Below are 21957 nucleotides of genomic sequence, written 5' to 3' on the forward strand. Positions count from 1 at the left end.
TTTTAGAACTTTGCCAGAAATCAAAGTCAATCTCATTAATCTACAGTTTGCAGATTCTATTTTCTCTTTCTTTTTGGGAAAATGGGTGGGCGGGAGCCCTGGTCCTTTGCCAGTTTGTAGTACCTCTCCCATTCTCTATGATTTTTCAGATATCACTGATAATATGATAACTCAGCAACCATGTCAACCAGTTCATCCAGTACTTGAGAATGTAATTCATCTGGGTCAAATGACTTTAACTCTACAAAGGCAGTTATATGCTCTTACTATGTTTTAATTTATCTCATGTATCAACTCCCTATGAGCCATTTTTATTCTATTCTTTGCAGGGTAAAGATCATTCTCCCTGTTACAGAAAAAAAGAATCAAAATTGGAATTTAATAGCTGTGTCTTCTCTCTTTCATTGTTGTCATTGTACCAACCACTCCAATCAGCATCCCCATCTCCTCTTCAGTGTGTCTTTTTCCCAAGACAGCTTAAAGAAAAAAAAAAAAACTTTTTGATGATCTTAACTTCACCCAAATGTGGTTTTATGCTTTATTTTTTGTTTTTTTTTTTTACCATACTTCCCCCTCTGACTCTTGAATTACTTCACAAGTATATATTCTTAAAGTATAACTCTTACTCTCATTTTCCAGTTTCTTTTGAATAAGGTTATAATCATGCTATATTCTAGCCATGAGTGTCCGTCCACCAAGTCTCAGTGATACCTACATACATTTCCTTCTTTGCATTAGGACTTCAAGTTCATCTCGTTTTTTTCTCCCCTATACTTTGTGCATTTGCATATGAACATTTTGCTACAAACTTCTAGTTTGGATTTTGTCTCCTTTAAACTTCTATCTCATCGGTCCTGTTCTTCCTAAATTGTAACGACAGTATCTAGCTTTGTGGATAGACAGTTTTCTTTTTTCCTCCTTCCTTTTCAGTTTAAAGTATTTTTTTATTGGAGTTGAAGATGCCAAGCAAGGACATTCTTCCCAAGTCTTATTAGGTATACTCTATCCCTGACCAGAATTTTGTCATTCTAATGATATAAAGCACCATGGTCCAGAAATCTAAATCCATTCTTTCTTTCCCATGACACTGAAGCTAAGTTTTTTGAGAGCAACGTTATAGCTCTAATACCTTGTATATGTAGACATTTAACAAGTGTCATGTGAATTAAATTTGAAAAGTGGAATCAACCACATAAATTATTAGAAACATATATCCCACATGTGTAGCAAAACTTAATTTATAAAACATCTTCATCCAAGAAGAACTTTGAATACCAGTTAAAAATCAAACAAAAGATTAAAAAGATCCTCTCTAAAAATCACTTCCAGATGAGAAAATTCCATTTTTAAAAGCATACCTAATCTGAGAGTAGAATTACATACTATATATGATAAACATTGTGCATTCAGTTCAGAGGTACCTGTATTTATGATAGGATATACCATGTTTACTACATAGAATAGAAAAGAATTTATCAAGAACTTACTATGCACCAAGTATTGTGCTAAGTGCTAAGAATACAAGTAGAAAGTGAGACAATATCTATTCTCAAATCAATTAATCAACAAATGTATTAAGTACCTACTATAAAGCAGGTACTATGCTAGCACTAGGAACACAAATAGAAAGAAATAAACATTCCCTAAGAGATTATAAATAGGGGAGACAAAGCACAATATTAATACATACAGAATAAATAGAAATATATTCAATGTAGTAAAATACAAGGTGGTTTTGGAAAGTAGGGCCCTAACATACCAGGATCAGGAAAGGCTTCACATAAAAGGGGGGAATTGAGCTTCTTTCCCCCAAAGGAAGAGTGGTGAAGAAGAAATGCATTCTAGAGGCTTGGGCATGTGGGGGAAGGGCAATGCAAAGGCTTGGAGTCAGGAGACAGGTTATTGGGAGATGGTTATTGGGAGATGAGTGCTTAGTACAGAACCTGGCACATAGTAAGCACTTAATCATGCCTGTGTCCTTCATTTCTTCCTTTTCAGCTTGGTGGGGCCTGTCAGAGTTTGCACAGAACTAGCATAACCTTTAACGATCCAGAGCAGGAGTCTCAATCTGTTTTGTGTCATGGCTCCCTTTGGTAGTCTGGTGAATCCTATGGATCTCATTTCATAATGTTTTTAAATGTATAAAATACATAGGATTTCAAAGGTAGATATGTTAAACTGAAATACAGTTCTCAACATGTTTTTAAAAATCAGTGGCCCCAGGATAAGAACTTTGGGTTATCTTCATGCTACAATGAGGTATCATGGAAGTACAATTAAAAATGTGTATTTTTTGAATTCTAGAAATTTCTGCTTCCTATGGCAATCTTCCCACACTGGTTTGGCAATTCCTGAGATAATAAAAATAGTTGACATTAATATGGTGCTTTTAAGATTTGAGTGTAAACCAAGACCCATATTATTGTGGAAAAGCATCTCTGGGCTCACATGGATCTGGTTCATTATTAAGGAACTCTAAATAATGGTATTAAGTGGCTGATGCATTCACCCAAGGTTTACCCTAAGAAGATCAAAATTTGCCTCATGCTTAGGTCTTCATTAAAAAAGGAAAGGGTCAGGGCAGCTAGGTGGCGCAGTGAGTAAAGCGCAAGCCCTGGAGTCAGGAGGACCTGAATTTGGATCTGGCCTCAGACACTTAACACACACACACACACACACACACACACACACACACACACACACACACACACACACACACACACACTAGCCGTGTAGCCTTGAGCAAGTTACTTAACCCCAATTGCCCTCCAAAAAGCAAAAAAAAAAAAAAAAAGGAAAGGGTCCTAATATCTGTGTAAGCAATCAGACAAACAAGACATTTAATATAGAACAGTCTTTATTTGACCAAAACAGAAACAAAACAACCCACAATCAACTAACATTTGAGCTCGTGAATAGTCAAAACATCTCTTTTCCTCCCTGGTGGGCTTCTTTCTCCAAAGGGACCTGTACAGTTCCAGAGTTCTAGTACAATCCTGGATAAGTCCCCCAATCAAGGCCAAAGTACTTAAAGTTGCTAGAAAGTCAAACAACTTTCCTCTCTGATGAATCACATTGTCCCCAGGGAAAATCCTCCTAACTACTCTCCATGGACCTATCTCTGACTCAAGTTTCTAGAGAGTTAAACAACCACTCTCCTGACCTCAGGTGTTTTATCTTCCTGGGGACCTATACAATCCTCCTAACTGTATCTCTCTGGGGTCTGTCCATCCTAAAGTAAAAATTCTACTTTGGATAGTATTGTAGATTGGACATGCTTCAGTTTACGGAGTGGAAAGAAACGAGACACTTGTAAACTCAGTTAACAAAAGAAGGTCTACTAAGTCAAATCATGAAAATGATATTCAGCAAGAACACAGTACTACTAGCTCAAGTGTATGAAACCACTCTCAATTTCATATGGAAACACATCTGGTCAACAGAATTTATTGTATATGGTGATTTGTGCAACAGTGGAATATCCACTAAGTTTGAGGGACACTGACTCTTTATGGGCTGGCCTTTTATGCAATTATAGGTGACTGGAAAGGTCCATAAATGACATGTCATTTGTACCAATCAAGTGTCAGGGACAGTTCCCTTGCCTTTTAAGGGAAAAAAATACTAGCATAGTATTTTTTAAATTTATTAAAAATGGTAGTTATTGCTCACATCTGTCTCTCATATCATAGAAATTATGAGTGAGCCTATATTATTATATTCTCTCAAATTCCATTTAAAAGGATTTATGTTCATTCCTATTTAAACATTTTTTGAAGTAGATCATTTCCTCCTAAGAATGTTGGATGGATTTTGCTGACCCTAACTTTGTTTTAACACAATTTCAGTAAAGGAACTCTACATGTAAAGGTGAAACCACAATGTTTGATTTCCATATTTTGTTTTTGCTTTTTGGAGGGGGGAAGGTAGGGAAATTGGGGTTAAGGGACTTGCCTAAGGTCACATGGCTAGTTTTTGTGTTAAGTGTCTGAGGCCAAATTTGAACTCGGGTCCTCCTGACTCTAGAGCTGGTGCTCTATTCACTGCACAACCTAGCCACCCCTAGTTTCCATATTTTTTAAGGGCTAACGCTTACAACGTGAAGAAAACCTGCAATCTAAATATCTGTTATTGTTTAAAACACAAAATTACTCACTATGATTGCCAAAATAAAACACGAGATCAGAACTATTAAATTAATTTTTTTATTTAGTAGGATCCTTCAGCAATCACAGAAAAGTTTCTGCCTAAAGGTAAACAAGTACAAATTTGGTTAGACATTTTGACTTCAGCAAATTTCCTCTGAAATCTCAAATTCAATAGGAGATGTTGATCTCAACCATGGAGACAACATAGAAATACAGATATATCGCATCTGTTCATTCACTGTTCTATTAGAGTTTAGTGTTGTGACTGAAACTATACTGTATGTTTTAATTGGGTGTTTCTTATAAGATAAGGAAGATTGCTGAACCATATTTGTCTCTAGAGAAAGAGCCACAAGTCATAATGTAACTGTACAAAGTAGCTGGTCTCACCTTTATGTACATTTCTTGATTCAGGGACAGATGGGGAAAACAAATTTATTGCAGTTTATCAGATTGCAACACACCCAATTCGGCTCACTAAATAGCTGCATGAAGTATACTTCCTACAAAATATCCCAGAACTCTTTAGGTGAGTCAGTCTTTAGTTATAAAGGAAAGGAAAGCTTTAATGTTAGGTTTAAAAGGAGGAAGTGACTCACTAGCTCTGAGGGTGGGAGGGAGTTTTCCACATGAAAGGGGCAATATAAATGAATAAGCTTCTACCTCCAGTAAAGGAAAGTCACTGGAGAGGAGACAAATTTAAAGGGGAAGAAGGGGCGCCACAAAAGTCAGCAGTAGGAAAATTACAGCCAGGTATAATGTTTACTATTAGTGCTCATGTTAGGGTTTGTCACTCCAGAACAGCAGAGGCTGATTATTCTAGGGGAAGAATAGTGTGTGTGTGTGTGTGTGTGTGTGTGTGTGTGTGTGTGTGTGTGTAGGTGGAAAAGATATGTATGTATGTCAAGACAAGTAAATAGGCATTTATTAAGTGCTAACTATGTTCCAAGCACCTGATTAGGAGCTGGGGATACAAAAAAAAAAAAAAAAGACAAACAGTAGTCCCTGTTCTCAGGGAGCTCTCAATGGAGTCTAAGGTAAACAACAACAAATATGTACAAATAGGATACATACACAATAAATTGGAGATAACTAACAGAAGGAAGGCCCTAGCATTAAGGGGAATCAGCAAGGGCTACTTGGAGAAGGTGGGATTTTAGCTAGGACTTGAAAGAAGCCAGGGAGGCAGAGATGAGGAGGGAGAGGATTCCAGAATCCCAAGTATAGGAGACAAGCCGAGAAAATACCTGGAGTCAGAAGATGGAGTGTCTTGTCTGAGGAACAGCAAGGGAGTGGGAACAGGGTGGGACTAGAGTAAAATATTAGATTAGAAAGGCAGGAGGAGCCAAGTTAGGAAGGACTTCGAACATCAAAGAATTTTTTTTTATTTTATCTTGGAGCTTAGTGAATAGGGCAGTAACATGGTCAAACAGATCTGCACCTTACCAACTTCAATTGATAGCCAAATGGAGAATGTTGAGTGTGTATGTATTTTTAAACCTCATATGGTCTTATAAACCTAAATTTCAGTACCTCAGAAGTTGGACATCCCAGCAATAATAAAACAAAACCTAGAATCATAGAATTTTCATGATAGAAGGGATTTTACAGGTAACCGGAAATAATGTAAATAACACTAGATTTAAAGTTAGAAGGCCTGGATCCAAGTGTTGGCTATATCATTTATCTTTAATGTGACCTTGGAGAAGTCACTTTGCCTCTGTGATCCTCAGTTTCCTTATTTGTAAAATAGGGATAATAATAATGCTTACCTATACCATACGGTTATTGTAAGAATCAAATGACATTTAATCTGAAAGCAATTTGTAAGTTCATAAAGCAATTTGTGAATCATTTTTCAGAATAAGTTATGATTTTCAGTAGCATCCTTTCTGGGCTCACTCTTACCCACACTAGCAAGTTAGGTACCCAGAGGGCACCTGACTATTAGTCCACTCAGAATTCTAGGAGTAACCCTGAGAGGTTGGATTTCTAGTACTGTCACTCACCAACCCCTATCCTGAATGGTATTACTAATCACCCAGCAGAACTTTACTGATTTCTAGAGATGGGATTTACTGAAAAAGTATAAGAACAGTAGTAACCCCCCACATACACACACAGTACAGGGCAAACTCTCATTTTGTGCATAAAAAGTCCTTGGAGATAGTGAATTCAAACTTGAAGTAAAATGGTAATAAAGAGAACATGGGTAGCTAACTGCTACTTTCAGATTCCAGGCTTTGGAAGTCCTTGGAGTCCTCCTTCATGGAGTTCTTATGAGATTCCTTGAATTCTCTGCTGGGAATCTCGTCAGTGCCAGGAGAACCTCTGAGGTCTTTGATGGATTGCCTGGTTACCTGGTTGTCCTCTCTTAGAATTCCAAGTTACCAAAGATCTGAAAAGAATAAACACAAAAGACAGAGGTGGCATGTACAAAGATGTGACAACCAGGTGGGAGACAAGGCAGCTGCTCTTCCAGTTGTGACTCCCTTGTCACCAGCTACTCAAAAAGGCTAAAGAGGGCCAGCTGAAGAGCAGATCTCTCTTTGTATGCATACTCAGTTTCAACTGAGAAACTCATGAGTGATTGATCTTTCCAACTCTGTAGCCAATTAATCATGGCACAGTACCAATCTCTCATTCACAAATGGCTGGAGAGAGGCTCCCTCAAGTTATATGGGTTAGATTGGAACCAGGCAGGAATTATTTGTACATGTTCTGTAAAACCCATGCACAAACCCAGCTTGAGTGACTCCGTGTTTAAATCCTGCTTAACCTTTGGGTATGTGCATAGTCAGCTTGCAGGAGATAGTGGTCCAGAAATACCCTTGTGCATGTGTACTTAGACATGTGAAAAATCTGAGAGGGCATAAAATCCATTTCTTCATCCATGTACCAATCAGATTTTTTCTTTTTCTTTTTTTTTGCCCTTATATGAAAGTTATCTACTCTATCATCTACTCTTATCTACTCATGTCTAAAGCCACAGGAGGTTTGAAATCGGTGCCAGCTGTACCCCAACTGCTTGCTGTCTCAGTGTGCTAATAAACCACCTCTGACTTATTTCTTGAATTTGCTTCATTGATGAGGGCAAGGCCCAAACCAAGATTTCTCTTAACACCCATGTCCATGAATTCCTGTCTGGTCCTTGAAGAAAGGCAGGATCAAACACGCTCTAAGGACAGAGCTTACATTGACTAGTCTAATTCCTGATTTTTCAGACGATGCCTAGAAAGGTTAAGTGACTTGTATAATGCCTGGCATTGTATGCTCTTAATAAATGCTTTTTGATTGATTGATTGCTTAAGGTCAAGCTACTAAACAGCTAATAAATGGCAGACCTGGAAATAGAATCTAGGTATGCTATGTTTTTCATTGAATGACTATAGAAATACTATGACTATTAGTGATGTAATTAAAAATTTCTGTACTGAAGATTCCTGGAAATAAACATGAAGCTTATTGCAACCTGGCCATCTGTTCTTAATGAGCCTTTGCCTCAATATACTCTGAATCCTCCCACCATAAACAGTTCTGTTTCTTCTTCCTTCTTCCTCAGTCTGAAAGTAAAGTTAGGATAGAAACCATAATAGCCTCTATAAAATTTTTTTTAATTCAAATTCACAATTTAAAATCCACATGTTAATCATAACTTTTAAGGAGATTTTATAAGAATGCTGCTATTCTTCCTTTATTTATTCTTCCTTTACTTAAAGTTCTACTTAACTAATGAACAATGAGTCTCTATAATATTAACAGTTTTAAAATGTAAGTCAAACACATTCCATCACCAGCTACTTCACATCATTAGGGCATGGTAAAACCTTGTTAATTTGCCACCCAACCTCCATATGGAATTCTGACAATTCTGAAGGGCTTTGTACAAGTTGATTTTTTTTTAAATGTATTATTTTAAAATGTTAATAAAGGAAAGTTTATTATCTAAAACTATATTTTTAACTTAGAATCATTTTCCTACAGCCCTTTAAGGCGATAACTGAAAATAAACCTTACCATGCAATAATTCCTTTCAAATAGACCTCATAGGCATCCTACCTGGCCATTCCTATTAGTCATTCTTGTAGGCTACTATGTGAAACCGAAAGTAATACAATTATTTCTTTAAAAATATTCTGTAATTCACTAGTTCAATCCCTACCCCCAGTGAGTTTGTATTAGGGAAGTTTAATCATTGTTGTCCTCATTCCTCTGCAGGGTACACTAATGACTTCCTCTATCATACCCCATCTCTTCATTCGGAAGCCTCACTCGGGCCCTGAAGTTTCATGCTCTGGAAGTACTCTCTGCTCTTGTAGCTTCTCCCTCTGATTAGATGACTTCTCCTAGAATCTCTTTTAAAGGAGGTAACTCAGGCCAGTCACATCTCATTCCTCTCCAGGTTATACCTAGTACTTTCTCTACCATGCCCACTCACTGGGTACCTCCACCCCCTTCATCTTTCTTTTATGTGGTGTCCTTCCCCCCATTAAAATGTAAGTTCCTTTGAAGTCAAAGACTTTCTATTAGCAAACAGCCAGGTAGCACAGTAGACAGAGTGCTGGGCCAAGAGACGGGAAGACCTGTGTTCCAACTACTTTGTATGACCCTGGACAAATCACTTTACCTTGGTTTGCTCATTGGCAAAATAGGGATGATTTTACAATAACACTTACCCCCCAGGGTTGTTGTGAGACTCAGACAAGACAGTAATTGTAAAGTGCATAGCAACAGGGTCTGGCACATAGTAGGTGATATATTATTACTCATATTTATATTTCCGGTGCTTAGTACATAGTAAATGCTTAATAAATGCAAGTTGAGTGACTGTGGAGAAAATAGTCAGGGCTTTAGATACAATCACCAATTTTATGTCCTGTTGTTTCGGCTCTCACACTACTTTTATCTTATTGTTTACATATAAAAAATACTATAACCATTGGAAATGGGGATGGGATGGATATGTGTAAGAGACTGCCTAAATTTATGGGCATAGATTGAGATTACCAGTGGTTGAGGAACAAGAGCTATTTTTCCTTAAATTTCATTTAAAAAACGGCACATTTTCTAGTCTACAAAGTATAATGAAGTATATATTTTTTCAGACTGCAAGTAGGAAAAACAGGGAAGAGTTTTTTTCTATCTTTCTTTTACTACTTTTTTCCTAAAAGCAAAATAGTCTGTTTGTATATTCCAACCATGCCACAAGTTATGAGAAGTTTTTTCCAACTGTGTTCATTTTCCTTCCCTCCCTATTGCTTAGCAGAAAACTGTGCTTGGTTTATCTTTCCAGAATAGGCTTCAGCCATGCCAGGGGAAAGCAACTGCACCTTCTTAAGTGGTAGGGAAGAATTCAGTTCTTACTGGAGTGTATGATAGCTATGTCAAGGCTGATAGGCTTGAGGGGCCATTTTAAATTTTAGGGATGGATTTATAATACCCTATCCAGGAATCCTGTCTGGCCCTTCAAACAAACTAATGGTACATTTATCACTGAATCACAGAATTTCAAAATTGAAAGGGCTCCTGGTGGCCATTTAATCCAACCTATAACTGAATCCCTCTATAACACACCTAACAAGTATTTATCTATAACCATAGGCTTCTAGTAAGTTATCATGCATCCTCACCCCAAATCCTACTCTCATTCCCATTTGTAGAGAATGTTGGGACTCTGCGCCTGTCAGAATTCCATTGAAGGGGAGAGCAGATATTTCTCTTCTTTTTTCCTTCCTCCCCCACCCCCTTACTTCTCAAACCAGTAGCTGCTCATATAGCAGTGAGAACATGTCCTGGCCTAGAGACATCTAAGACTGACTCTCAATCCCTAGATGCCTTTTCTGCTTTGTCTTTTGTCCCCCTGAACAGAGATAAGCAAAGATCCTGAGATGGGTGTTCCTAGCCTTGGCAGAAACCTCATTAGTTCAAGAGGTTGGGAGTTCCTGGGTCTGGGTGCCCGTCAAATGATCTCTGAAACAATGTCTCAGAGAAGGTGACTACTGCTGGATAGATGACCTAACCATGTAACCTGGCCTGCCTGAAAATATGGACCTTCAACTGTTTAGACAGTGCAGGGCTGAGGTAAAGGTGCAATGCCAGTTTAGTACTCCCAAAAAGTGTTTCATTAATGTTTTAAGTACCAACCCCCCAGGTGAGTAACAATAGGACTGATGAATTAATGCATCATGTTTCAAATATTTGTCAACTCACACTTATCAGTCTTTTGTTTAAGCATTTTTTTCATAATGAAGTCTGATCTACTTTGTATGTTAAGTCCTTTTATAGAAGAGATCCTATTAAGTACCTCTGAAGAGAACTCGGACAAGCAAGCATTGCCCTTTGTTTCAGAGATTTTTTCCTAGATTCTGGAGTGGCAGAATAATAAGCCAGAGAATAGAAAAAACTGCTTCACTCTCTTTAGGGGCCAAGCTCACCCAGGACATGCACATGGTTCACATGAACCTAGAACAAGGGCCCTTTTAGTGGAAGAGGGCACTTTTGGTGGCTAGACCCTGGATTTTACATAAATTGGCCAATCCCAGCAACAGAAGATCCTATGGTACTGGTGGGACTAAGTCTCACTAAACCGTCAAAGGAATGGGCAGTTTATTTAAGCCCCACAGTCCCCTGGCTATAGATAATTACAATCTTTGTAGTGGACTATCTCCACCGTGTCAATGAAGCAAATAGGGCAATCAGACTTCCTGCCTAGCCCAAACTTTGAGAGATCTTGTCACACTTCCCCTAAGCTTTTAATGAGAATCCAGTGGCTAGAAATGAAAACATGGGAATAAGGAAGGAGGAAATAGGCTAATTTTAGAATAGATAGGTGGGAAAAATAAGATTTTTTAATATAAACTCATTGAGGTCAGAGACTATTCGATTTGGCTTAGTGCTTTGCAAATAGTAAGCTCAATAAATTTTTGCAAAACTCGCCAAGTTGAATTAAAATTAATACATAAATGAGAAAGGCAGAGTCCTGTGGAACAAGTGCTGGTCTGTAAGTGAGGAAAAGTCTGCCTAGATTTGAATCGGCCTCTGGGTGATCACTGTCTCTGTTTCTAGGGGCAAGCCACTCGCCTTCTATGAGCTTCAGTTTCCTCATCTGTGAGATAAGAATATACTTGTAGTTACATTATAGTTATTGTTGCTGTTGTGAAGATTAAATGAGATAATGTAGATAAAGTAATTTTTCCACTTTAAAGTGCTATATAAAGGGTCCCTCTTCTTACTTATGGAAAGAGAGGTATGTTTATCTGTAAATGGGTACGTTTCTACATATATGTAGTCAATTCAATAAATAGTTATTAAGCCCACCAACAGGCATTTATTTCCAAAACACTAATAATAAGAAAACCAAAATTATTCTGAGGTTTCATTTCATACCTAGCAAATTAACAAGGATGACAAAGGTTGAAAATAATCGATGTTGGAGAGTCTGCAGGAAGACAGGTACAGTAATAAACTTCTGGTGAAAATATGGATTGGTTAAACCTTTCTGGAAAGCAATTTAGAATCGTACTAATTGTGATTAATGCTAATATTAAAAAGTGACTAATATATCCACACCCTTTGACCCAGAGGTCCCACTACTGTTCATGACACCTGAAATAGGGCAAAGGTATGACCAATGATCTCATATATGCCAAAATATTCATAGCCCAGACTATAAACACAGCAGATGGACATTGATAGGCAAATTGGCTAAACAAACTACAATGCATGAATATAATGCAATATTACTATACTGTAAGAAACAATAATGTGAAAAATTCAAAGAAGCACTGAAAAACTTATGTGAACTGATGCAGAGTAAAGTTAGGAGAACCAGGAAAACAATATATATAGTGACTACACAGTGGGTTCTCCAACTTCTTTTTCCTCATAGCACGGTATTTAATTTTTTTTTTCAATAAGGAATCATGGCACACTGTGGCAATGCAAGGACACACACATACATATGTGATTGCAAGTGCATATTCCCTATAATTTATGGCACATGTAGCCAAAACTTCCTCAGTACAAGTATCATTTGAGAACCACTGGACAACACTAATGTAAATGGAAAGAACAAAAAACCCAAATAGATCAGCTGTGTAATTATAATGACCAGGTTTGGCCCTGAATCAGATGCAAGAAGATTCATTTTCCTGCCCTCTTTGTAGAGATGGAGAAGGGAGATAAGCCATTGATGCAGAATACCGCATACATTATGAAATGATGTGTTACTGAACTTCTTTTTGAAGTACAACTCAAATACTACCTCTTCCCTGTTCTGCCTAGTCAGTACTATTTTATATTCTTTTCATCTTTCTTACAGGGGATAGTTTGTTGAGCAGAGGAGAGGAAGAAACATTTGTAAATCAAAGTTATATAAAAATAATAGATATCAATAAAATATATAAAACATATACAAATACAAAAAACATGAATTAAATCTACTGTAGGTAGAATGCTGTGTTAGTTTCTCTTAGTGTGTGGATATGGATGTGTATATGAAGTATTAGGACCTATGATTTATCTAACTAGCAGTCATTTCACAAAACTTTCAGTTAAATAGGAAGGTGTGACATACAAAATAGCTATAGAATAAAATAATACACAATACGAGCATGAGATGTGCAAGTAAAATACTATATGAACTTCAAGGGGAGAAAAGTCATCACTGACTAGGACAAACAGTGGAGGCCTTGTGAAGAAAGGTTTTTCTTTTTAGTTGGACTTTAAAGGATAGATAGGAATTAAACAAGCAGAGATGATGAGGATTAAGGGGAAAGCATTTCAACTTTAAAGAAAAACTTCAGCAAAGGTATGAAGGTGAGAAGTTCAGCACATATATAACCAATTGAAGTAGCTTAGTTTAACTAAAGCATAGGGGAAAAGAATATAAGGATGAAAAAATATAGATAAGATGGGGTCAGATTGTGTCATTCCTCTGTTCAAAACCCTGAAATGGTTTCCAAATACTTACCTTGAACAGAGGAATGACACAGCAGCATCTATGCATGAGGAAGATTACTCTGGGACAGATGTAAAGAATACTTTGGAATGGGAGAAAGCATAAGGAAAGAAGAACAATTTGGAGGCAACTACAATTATCCAAGCAGGCCGCAATGACAGCCTATTCACTAAGATGAGGACATTAGAACTACATAACAAAAAACCAATTCAAGCCTAGGCTCATCTGAGCTTTTGTCTTATCTTGGCCAAAACCAGGCCTCCATTTCATTTCTGGGCAACCAGATCCAAACCATGTTGCTTCTATTTGGTCATTATCTCCACCTTCTCCCTGAAAATAGCATGGACTCCACCCCTAGATCTACCATGTAAACTTTTGCCTTATCTTACCCAGACTCAGGCATACCTCCAGGGTGTGCTGGAGTTAGCTCCTACCTACTTACAAAAATTGATTTTAAAATTTTCAGTCTGAGCATTTATACCTCAGAAATTAGTAAATGCTATAAATTAGGGCTTGATTTATTGTTTTGCTGACTGTCTAGACTTAAGAAAGTGATAGAGATGTTAATAATGCATATTTGATTTAAAAGTACATACATTTTTTCTTCCAAAGAGATGGTTATTAAACATTTACTAGCACACTTCTGCCTATACCTCATATAGGCAGGCCACTAGTTCCAAACTATGCCCCTTTCTACAATGCCCTTGTTAGAATATAAGGTTCTTGAAGACAGGTACTATCTTGCTTGCTTGTATTTGTATGCCTACTGCTTAGAACAATGCCTGGAACATAGTAAGACTTAATAAATATTTTTTTCATGTATTTATCAATATTATAAAAAGAAAATGAAAAGAACTTGATAACATAGGATATGAGAGTAGAGGGATAATACTCAGTTTTAAATATGGAAGACTAGATGAATAGTAGTGGCACTAATAGAAATATTTCTATTTCTAAAAATGTTTCTAAATATTTCTAAATTTATTTAATAAATAAATAATAAAAAATAAAAATATTTCTAAAAATGTAAGAACAAATTTTTGGAGACATATAAGTCCACTTACATATATATAGCGATTTAAGGTTAGCCTGTTGTCCATTCCCATCAATCAAGAACCTTTTGACATCACTCCCACTCCCTGCTCCTTTCCCCCAGTTTCTGACAAAGAAAGGATTTTTGGTGATTAAAGAGGTTCAAGAGACATAGTTTCTGGTTAGTTTAATCATTTTATTAATGAGGACAGCACGTTTATTAATAAAAGGACAGTCATTTTGCCATCTCTCTTAGACCAAAGACTTCTAGTGGCATTAGGTTCACAATTTATATGCCCATTGAAGAATTATTGTTCCTGAGGGATACCAATCAACTCAATTGGTTAACACAATGGCAAGTGGGCTATATTAAAATGAGGGGCTTAGAGTACATGACTTAGGTCACCCAAATCTTGGAGCAGGGAGTGGGAGTGATGTCAAAAGGTTCTGAAATCAAGAATATAGGAAAAGCAGGAGTTCAGTTGAATGGCCTCAGTTTCCTTAGTAAAGAGACAAGGTCTTCAGTTGAAAATGAGTGGGAAGAGGGAGGTTTGAGGAAGGAGAGGCTTCTGTGGTGAGATAGGAAATCAATCAGAGAGGAATAAAAGGACTACTGGTTGTAATGAGGGCCTAGTTGAGGTCAGATAATATGAATTTGTAATGTACTCAGTCAGCATGTTTGGTGACTTTCTCTTTGTCCAGCAGTTAGTGGGTAAGAGTAGGAGACAAATGCTGTGAATAATCCAGGGTTGAGGTTTGGCAAAAGATGATGGGTGAAAGGACAAAGGGGCAAGGTATTTGAGAGCAGAGGATGGTATAGATTTGAAATGGCTAACTATTAGGTTGGGACTGGAGAGGGAGGAAAATGAATAAGAGCAGAAGTTATCATAGCCTAAGAAAAGTACTAAGGGGTGGAAGGATTGGAGATCTTGATCATGAAGAATGGGTTTAGGAGTCTGAGGGAGAAGTATAATGATACTCATGGTCAAATAGAGGAACGACAAAGTTTCTAATTAGAAAAATGGCCCACTTGTGGGAAATGGCGAGATCTAGATCAGATCTCAGGATTTTTTAAATTAAATTTTATTTTTCAATTAACAAGAGAAGGAAATAACCATGTCTAAAGTGCCTATTATGTGCCTGGGACTATGCTAAGTGCTTTACAAATATTATCTCATTTGATCCTCACAACAACCCTGGGAGGTAGGTGCTATTATTCTCATTTTATGGGTGAAAAAACTGAGGCAAATAGAGTTTAAGTGACTTGCCCATCTAGTAAGTTGTCTTAGGCCAAAGTTGAAATCGGGTCTTGCTGACTCCAGTTTCAGTGCTCTATCCATTGCCCAAAACACTGAGCTGCTTTTATTTTCTCTCTCCTACACTGACACTGAAAAGAAGGGGGGGAAAAACCTCTAGCAACAAACATATTTAATCAAATAAAACAAATTCCCACATAATTTATATTCAAAAATAGATGTCTTCTGTATCTTTAATCCACTACCTGTCAGGAGGAGAGTAACATGCTTCATCATCTGTCTCCTGGAATCATAGTCATTGCACCAATCAGAGTTCTTAAGTCTTTCAAAGTTGTTGCCTTTACAAAGATGTTGTAATTTTTTTTCCTAGTTCTGCTCATTTCACTCTGCATCCATTCATAAAAGTCTTCCTAGGTCTCTCTGAAACTGTCTAGTGTGTCATTTTTTTTTCGTCTTTTATTTTTTGGAGGGGGAAAGGCAAGGCAATTGGGGTTGACTTGCCCAAGGTCACACAGCTAGTAAGTGTTAAGTGTCTGAGACTGAATTTGAACTTAGGTCCTCCTGACTCCAGGGCCGGTGCTCTATTCACTGCACCTCTAGTTTGTCATTTCTAATAGCACAATATTCCACTACATTGATCTAACATAATTTGGTCAGTTATTCCCTAATTGATGGATACTTCCTTAGTTTCTAGTTCTTTGCTACTACAAGAAAGGATACTATATTTTTTTGTACACGAGTCCTTTTTTTCCTTTCTTTGATATCTCTGGATAAAGATATTGCTGGGTTAAAGAGTTATGCACAGTGTAGTTTGGGACATGTTATTTAAGAAAGATGAAGGGATTAGAAAGCTAGGGAATTTGAGGGAGCATTTACATGAATATTAAAGTTCCTTAGTATAAGGTCAAAAGTTGGGAAGGAGAGAAAGTTGGTGAGTTATATGAATTCCTTGAGAAAGGAGTGAGAATAATCTTTGAAGGAAAGTATATTATAATCACTCATTTAAATTGAGTGGAAAATTTTGATTGAGTAGACTTCAAATGAGGAAAAGTGATAGAGGAAAGTGAAATTGCAGTAAGGAGCAATGAGTATTCAAACTCTCCTTCCTGTAAGGGAGTTAAAGTGCTAGAAAGGACAGCCAGGGGTAGTTTTGTTTTGTTTTGTTGGGGGGAGAAGGGCCAAGCCAGATCTCAGTGAGGGCTAGTAGGTGTAAGGAATGTGAGCAAAAGAAGTCCAAAAAAGTTTGTTCACTATGAAATGGGAATTGCAGAGGATACAGTAGAAGGGAGTGGCAGCGTTGGAGCAGGACATGGAAGGGTTGACACTGGGAAGAAAGGGTTTAGGATGTGTTTTTTTTTTTTTCCCTAGCAATTAAAAATAGACAGTATTGAAGAAAAAATAATGCTAATAATGTACCCTTCAATTTAGGTTTGTTTTCCAGAAACAATTTAACTTAATCTGTACCTAAGCCATGTCTACCTTAGATGTTCAAATTGGAATAGACTACCTCTGACTTCCTTCTGCCCTACCTACCTTACATGTTCAAATTGGAAGTCTCCCCCCTACCCCCCACCCCGCCCCTGACTTCTGCCCTACCTAGAGGCAGTAGAGTGATGATGAATAAAGATCTGGGTCTGGAAGACCTGAGTTCAAGTCTGGTCTGAGACACTTACTAGTTCTGTGGCCCTGGGCAAGTTATTTAACCTCTGTTTGCTTCAGTTTCCTCAACTGTACAATGGGGATAATAATAGCACCTACCTCACAGAGTTGTCATGAGGATCAAATGAGATATTTGCAAAGCACCTAATATGGCATAAAGTGCTATATAAATGCTTATTCCACCATCCCAGCCGTGCTTTCTAATATGACTGCCCCAAAATGATGAGGTAACATTTACAGGAATTTTGAATAAGGTAAAGATTACTTTAAAATATAGTTTGGAGGCTGACATTTCAAAATCACTATCATTCATTTTCTTCCTGGACCACTCCCCTTTAAAAGTGAAAAGTTACTTCATGTGAGCCAATTGGTTCAGGTGGGTGGGGAGGCAATGATTTTATCCAGACAAATTAAATCGGTTATCACAATTATTCCATTTCCTTAAGGCCTTAGCTTTTGTACTATTCACTTTCCTTAGGGGTAATGTCAGGAAAGTTTTAGATTGAAGAAATCTCTAAATATTTCTGGAAAAACTGAAAGGTGTTTTTTTTTTTTAAATATGCTTCCACAGTAGGGAGAGAACCAGAAGTTTTTGTTGTTCAGTAATGTCTGATTCTGTGACCCCATTTGGGGTTTTCTTGGCAAAGATACTGAAGCCATTTGTCATTTCCTTCTCCAGTTCCTTTGGATGAGGGAATGGAGACAAATAAGGTTAATGACTTGCCTAGGGTCACACAGCTAATAAATATATGAGGCTGGATTTGAACTCAGGATGAGGAGTCTTCCTGACTTTAGGCCTGGCATTCTATCTACTCTGCCAGCTAGCTGCCCCAAGAACTAGGAGATATAGGGACAATACGGGCGCCAGATGAATAGCGAAGCTCATAGTCTCCAAGGGGGAGTTTCAGAGTATTGGAATAGGTGTACAATATCTTGTGAGTATACATTAGAGTTGCTTTAAAAAAAAAAGCATTTGGATTTGGCTATAAGAATGTCAAGGATTTGAGAAAGGAGTTTTTGAAGACTGCTACCCACCTCTTGATAGAGAAATGATGAACTAATAATGCAGAGTTAGAAATCCATTTTTGGATATGACCAATATGGGAATGTTCTGACTGCATATATAACAGAGGGATTCTATATCCTTCCTTCCTCCCTCCTTTTTTTCCATTTCTCTCTTCCTTCTTCCCTTCCCTCCCTTTCTTCCCTGCTTCCCTCCTTTTCTTCCTTCCCTCTCTCCTCTTCCCTTCCTTCACTCCTTTCTTTTTTTCTTTCTTGAAAAAAGGTGGGTGGGAGAGATGGTGAGGAAAAAAGGAATGCTTGATATGTTCAATAAATAAAATTATTTCTAAAAAGAAAGGAATTTCAGTAAACAGGGACAGAAATCAGATTGCAAGTTGTTTGAGAGGAAGTGGGTGCTGAGGGAAGCAGAAGGACACAAATGGGAGAAGAATGGGAGGATGTTAGATGTACAAGGGTTGAAAGAAAGCTACTTTAGGATTGAGAAAACTTGGCAGATAAGGAGCCAATTCAGAATGATATAGTGAATATCTGTGAGGAAAAGAGGATGATAGCTAGAGCAAGGTCTAGAAGGTGAGAGAAGATAGAATCAAGGGCACAGGTGGAGAGAGGATTAACCTTAGGAAGCAGGGTTACATCTTTTTCTGACACAGAAGTGAAGAACTGGTGATAGTGATCCTGAAAAAATATGAATGGAGTGAAGTTGAGAGGGCTTTTATCACCATATTTTTTTTTCTTTTTGGAGGGTGTAACGTAATGCCTATGCTGGTATTCTGAACCTTGGGAAGTTGCCTTTCCTTGGAGTTACATTACAGAGGGCAACTGGGATTAAGTGACTTGCCCAAAGTCAACACGATGGGATTTGAACTCAGGTCCTCCTGACTCCAGGGCCAGTACTCTATTCACTCTGCCACCTAGCTGCCCCTTATCATCTTATTTTTATGTCCCTCAAAACCTGGCGCATTGTCTTTCTAGTTTTTATCTTACATTTCTTTTATCTTATCTACATCCTCTTTGATCCAGTGACATCAACCCCTTGCTGTTCTTGAACAAAACACCCCATATATTTTCACTGGCTACCCACCATTCCTGGAATTCAATCTCTTCTCAGTCTGCCTCTTGGGTTCCCTGACTTCCTTCAAGTCCCAACTAAAATCTCACCTTTGACTGGAAGCCTTTCCCAATTTCACTTAATTCTAGTGTCTTCTCTCTGCTGATTATCTTCAATTTATCCTGTTTATATCTTGTTTGTACCTAAGTAGTTGGCAGGTTGTCTCCCCCAGCTGATTGGGAACTTGAGAGCAAGAACTGTCTTTTGCCTTTGTATCTTGGAAGCTTAGCACAGTGCCTGGCACATCATTGGTAGCGTCTATTGACTGACTGATAAAACATGAAATTGTATACTTAAATAAAGCAGTATGAAATAGTCACTCAGAAATCAGAGTTAATAAGAGTGATGCTATAACAAATATATACACATATACATGCATATTCATATACTTAATACCTTACAACATCTTATGATTTTACTGGTTTATATTTCTCCCACAAATGCAGATGTCAACTCTCTTTCCTTCTTAGTATAGTTTTCCTGAGATGCTGTGGTCAAAAAAAAAAAAAAAGAAATGAAAATCCATCACTTGGTGGCCAACTTTCTGGCAATGAGCCTTTTTTAAACTTGGCTCGGCTAGCCCTCCTAAAAGACACACAATCCATTGCTGGGCCCATATTCAAAGTCTTTCCAATTTGATATATGACCTGCCAGAGCTTGTGTTCTCTTGGCATAGCCTTAAAATACCCAGTGATGTTCCATGCCACAATGTACATCAAAGTACACCTTTAGAGGAAGGATTAGATTCTTATCCCTAATTTTTTTTTTTTTTTGCAGGGGATGGGAGCATTTCCCCACAGAGGAATACTAAACTTCAATTATTCAGAAGGAAAAATGAAGCTTTCCACAGGTTTTAAGGAACTAATTCTAGGCAAATATGGAGATAACAGTGAATCTAAAACTGTAAAAGAAATGATGGAATCACTTTATTCTTAAACCATATAAGTGCTCGAGATTGGTAAAGAAGCAAGGACACCTCTGAAATTTTTTTAGTGGAATAGTCGAGTTTTCTGTAGCTTGAAGGCCTTTCTGTCGTCTAAATTTATACCCACTCTCTCATTCCTTATCTAATTTTGCCAAGTAATGGGGGAAGAAAAAGACTAAAAAATGATTGTTTGCACTGGTTTATGCTTTAAATGTCCAACTAAAAGTTGTAGTGGAGGAGAGTCTTTCTTTCTAGGATATTGACAAATTTCCGTGCAGCTTGGACTATCCGTGGTGCCATAGAAAACACTAAAACTAGCTTCAGAATTTGTATATTTTGACAGCCTAAATCAAGCAGTTTAATCATCGGGGTGGGAGAGTTCACCATTCCAGATTAAAAGTTCATTTCTTCCGTATGCTTCCCACCAAAAATACTAGTAGATAAAAACAACCCTGAAAACTGCTTTTCTGATGCAACCACAGTTATTCAACAAAAATTTTTTGGGGGAAAAACAAACCAAACCAAAACAGAATGCAACATTAACAGGATTCACAATCCATAGGAAATTTTGTTCGAGTTATTTCCCAGGCACGCCCTTCTGGGCAGCCATGACTCCTTCTCCAGTCTGCTTCACAGATAAATCACTCCTTGTTTTAAAAACCTGAAATTAGTGTGACTCACACATTAGCGTGCCCTGCTGCTGCTGCCGCCTCTGGAAGGCAGGGAGAAAAAATGTGCAGTTTCCCATAACCCGAGCACCAAATACACCGCACTGAACCAATCAGAAGCGGATGACTGTAATCGCACCAAAGTAGGTAAAAATGAGGGTTTCGTCCCCTCCCCCACTCCATCTCATCCCCCCTCTCCAGGCTCCCCGCCTTTCCTCCTCCCTCCTTCTCCCCCCGTTTCTTCCGTCTTCTCCTTCCGTAGCTCTTTTTTTCCCCTCTCCCTGCCTCCCCCCCCCTCCTATTCCTCCTTTGCACCCCTCCTCTTCTCGGGTCCCCTTCTCCTTAGTCACTCAGGTCTCCCGAGGCTTCTCTCGCTCCACCCCTCTCCGCCTGCGCACACCTGGGCCAGGTAGTTAATTCCATGTAAGGAAAAGGTCCTCGCAGAGAGCCCCAGGGGTCACGTGACTCCTCCCTCGTCCTGCCTCCTCCCCCTCCCCCCCACTTTGCTTGGGGGGCCTGAGACAACCCTCCCAGTTCCTTCCCTCTCTCCTCCGCCCTCCCTCGGACTGACGCGCAGGTGCCGGTAGCCACCCTCTGCTCTAGGCTCCCCCTAGGTGAGGGAGAAGCGACCCCGCCCCTTCGCCGAGGCTGGCCGAAGTCGGCTTCCGGAGGGCGCGGCGGGGAGGGGCGGGCCGTTGTCTAGCTGGCTCCTTCCTTAACAACGGCGACCAGCCCGCGAAGCAGGGCTAGGAGCGTGACGTGTGCAGCGTTTCCGCCCGGCTCGCGCTTGGCCGCTCCCTTCCTCTTTCCCTCCCTCGCTCACTCTCTTGCTCGCCCGCTCTCCCCGACAGCCTCGCGCGCCGTCACCTCCCTCCCGCCAGCTCTCGCTGTTCCCTTCCTCGGGCTCCCAGGAGGAAGACGCTCCTCCGCACTCTAGACGGTAGCAGCGCCTAGACTCTCGGCTCTCCCTTCTCCCCGCCCCCGCCGGCCCAGGGACCAGACCGCGCTCCAGATCGTCTGCTTTGGAAAGATGGTGAGTGGGTGGGAGGCAGAAACGGCCCAGGCATCTGGGGATCCGGCGGGGCAGCCTGAGCCCCGCCCGGCCGCCTGCCCCGCTTCCCCAGACACCTGGCGCGCCCGGGTCCCCGGACGTGGGGGATTCCGTTCTGATGGTGGGGG

General features: G+C 39.1%; 1 protein-coding gene and 1 long non-coding RNA gene across 4 annotated transcripts in view; one reads left to right on the forward strand and one right to left on the reverse strand.

Annotated features, from left to right (window-relative positions):
• LOC138151894 (uncharacterized) overlaps positions 1-21957 on the reverse strand; it is a 23729-nt gene continuing 1772 nt past the window's right edge. Inside the window, exons 1-4 of one of the 3 annotated variants that reach the window (XR_011165959.1) lie at positions 20792-20919; positions 19582-19673; positions 5396-6546; positions 1-476 (exon numbers count right to left, since the gene is read on the reverse strand). This is a non-coding gene — a long non-coding RNA (uncharacterized lncRNA). Of the gene's footprint in view, positions 477-5395; positions 6547-19581; positions 19674-20791; positions 20920-21178; positions 21359-21957 lie in introns of those variants that run through there. The other 2 variants (XR_011165958.1, XR_011165960.1) reach the window with 2 other exon arrangements.
• DSTN (destrin, actin depolymerizing factor) overlaps positions 21599-21957 on the forward strand; it is a 27973-nt gene continuing 27614 nt past the window's right edge. Inside the window, exon 1 of the mRNA XM_069075457.1 lies at positions 21599-21811. Coding sequence (XP_068931558.1) covers positions 21809-21811 — 3 coding nt within the window. The 5' untranslated portion in view covers positions 21599-21808. The remainder of the gene's footprint in view (positions 21812-21957) is intronic.

The sequence above is a fragment of the Petaurus breviceps genome, unplaced genomic scaffold (genome assembly GCF_028583685.1).
Source record: "Petaurus breviceps papuanus isolate PSGF00001 unplaced genomic scaffold, PetGlider_PUasm1.0 90919, whole genome shotgun sequence".
Lineage (NCBI taxonomy): Eukaryota > Metazoa > Chordata > Mammalia > Diprotodontia > Petauridae > Petaurus > Petaurus breviceps.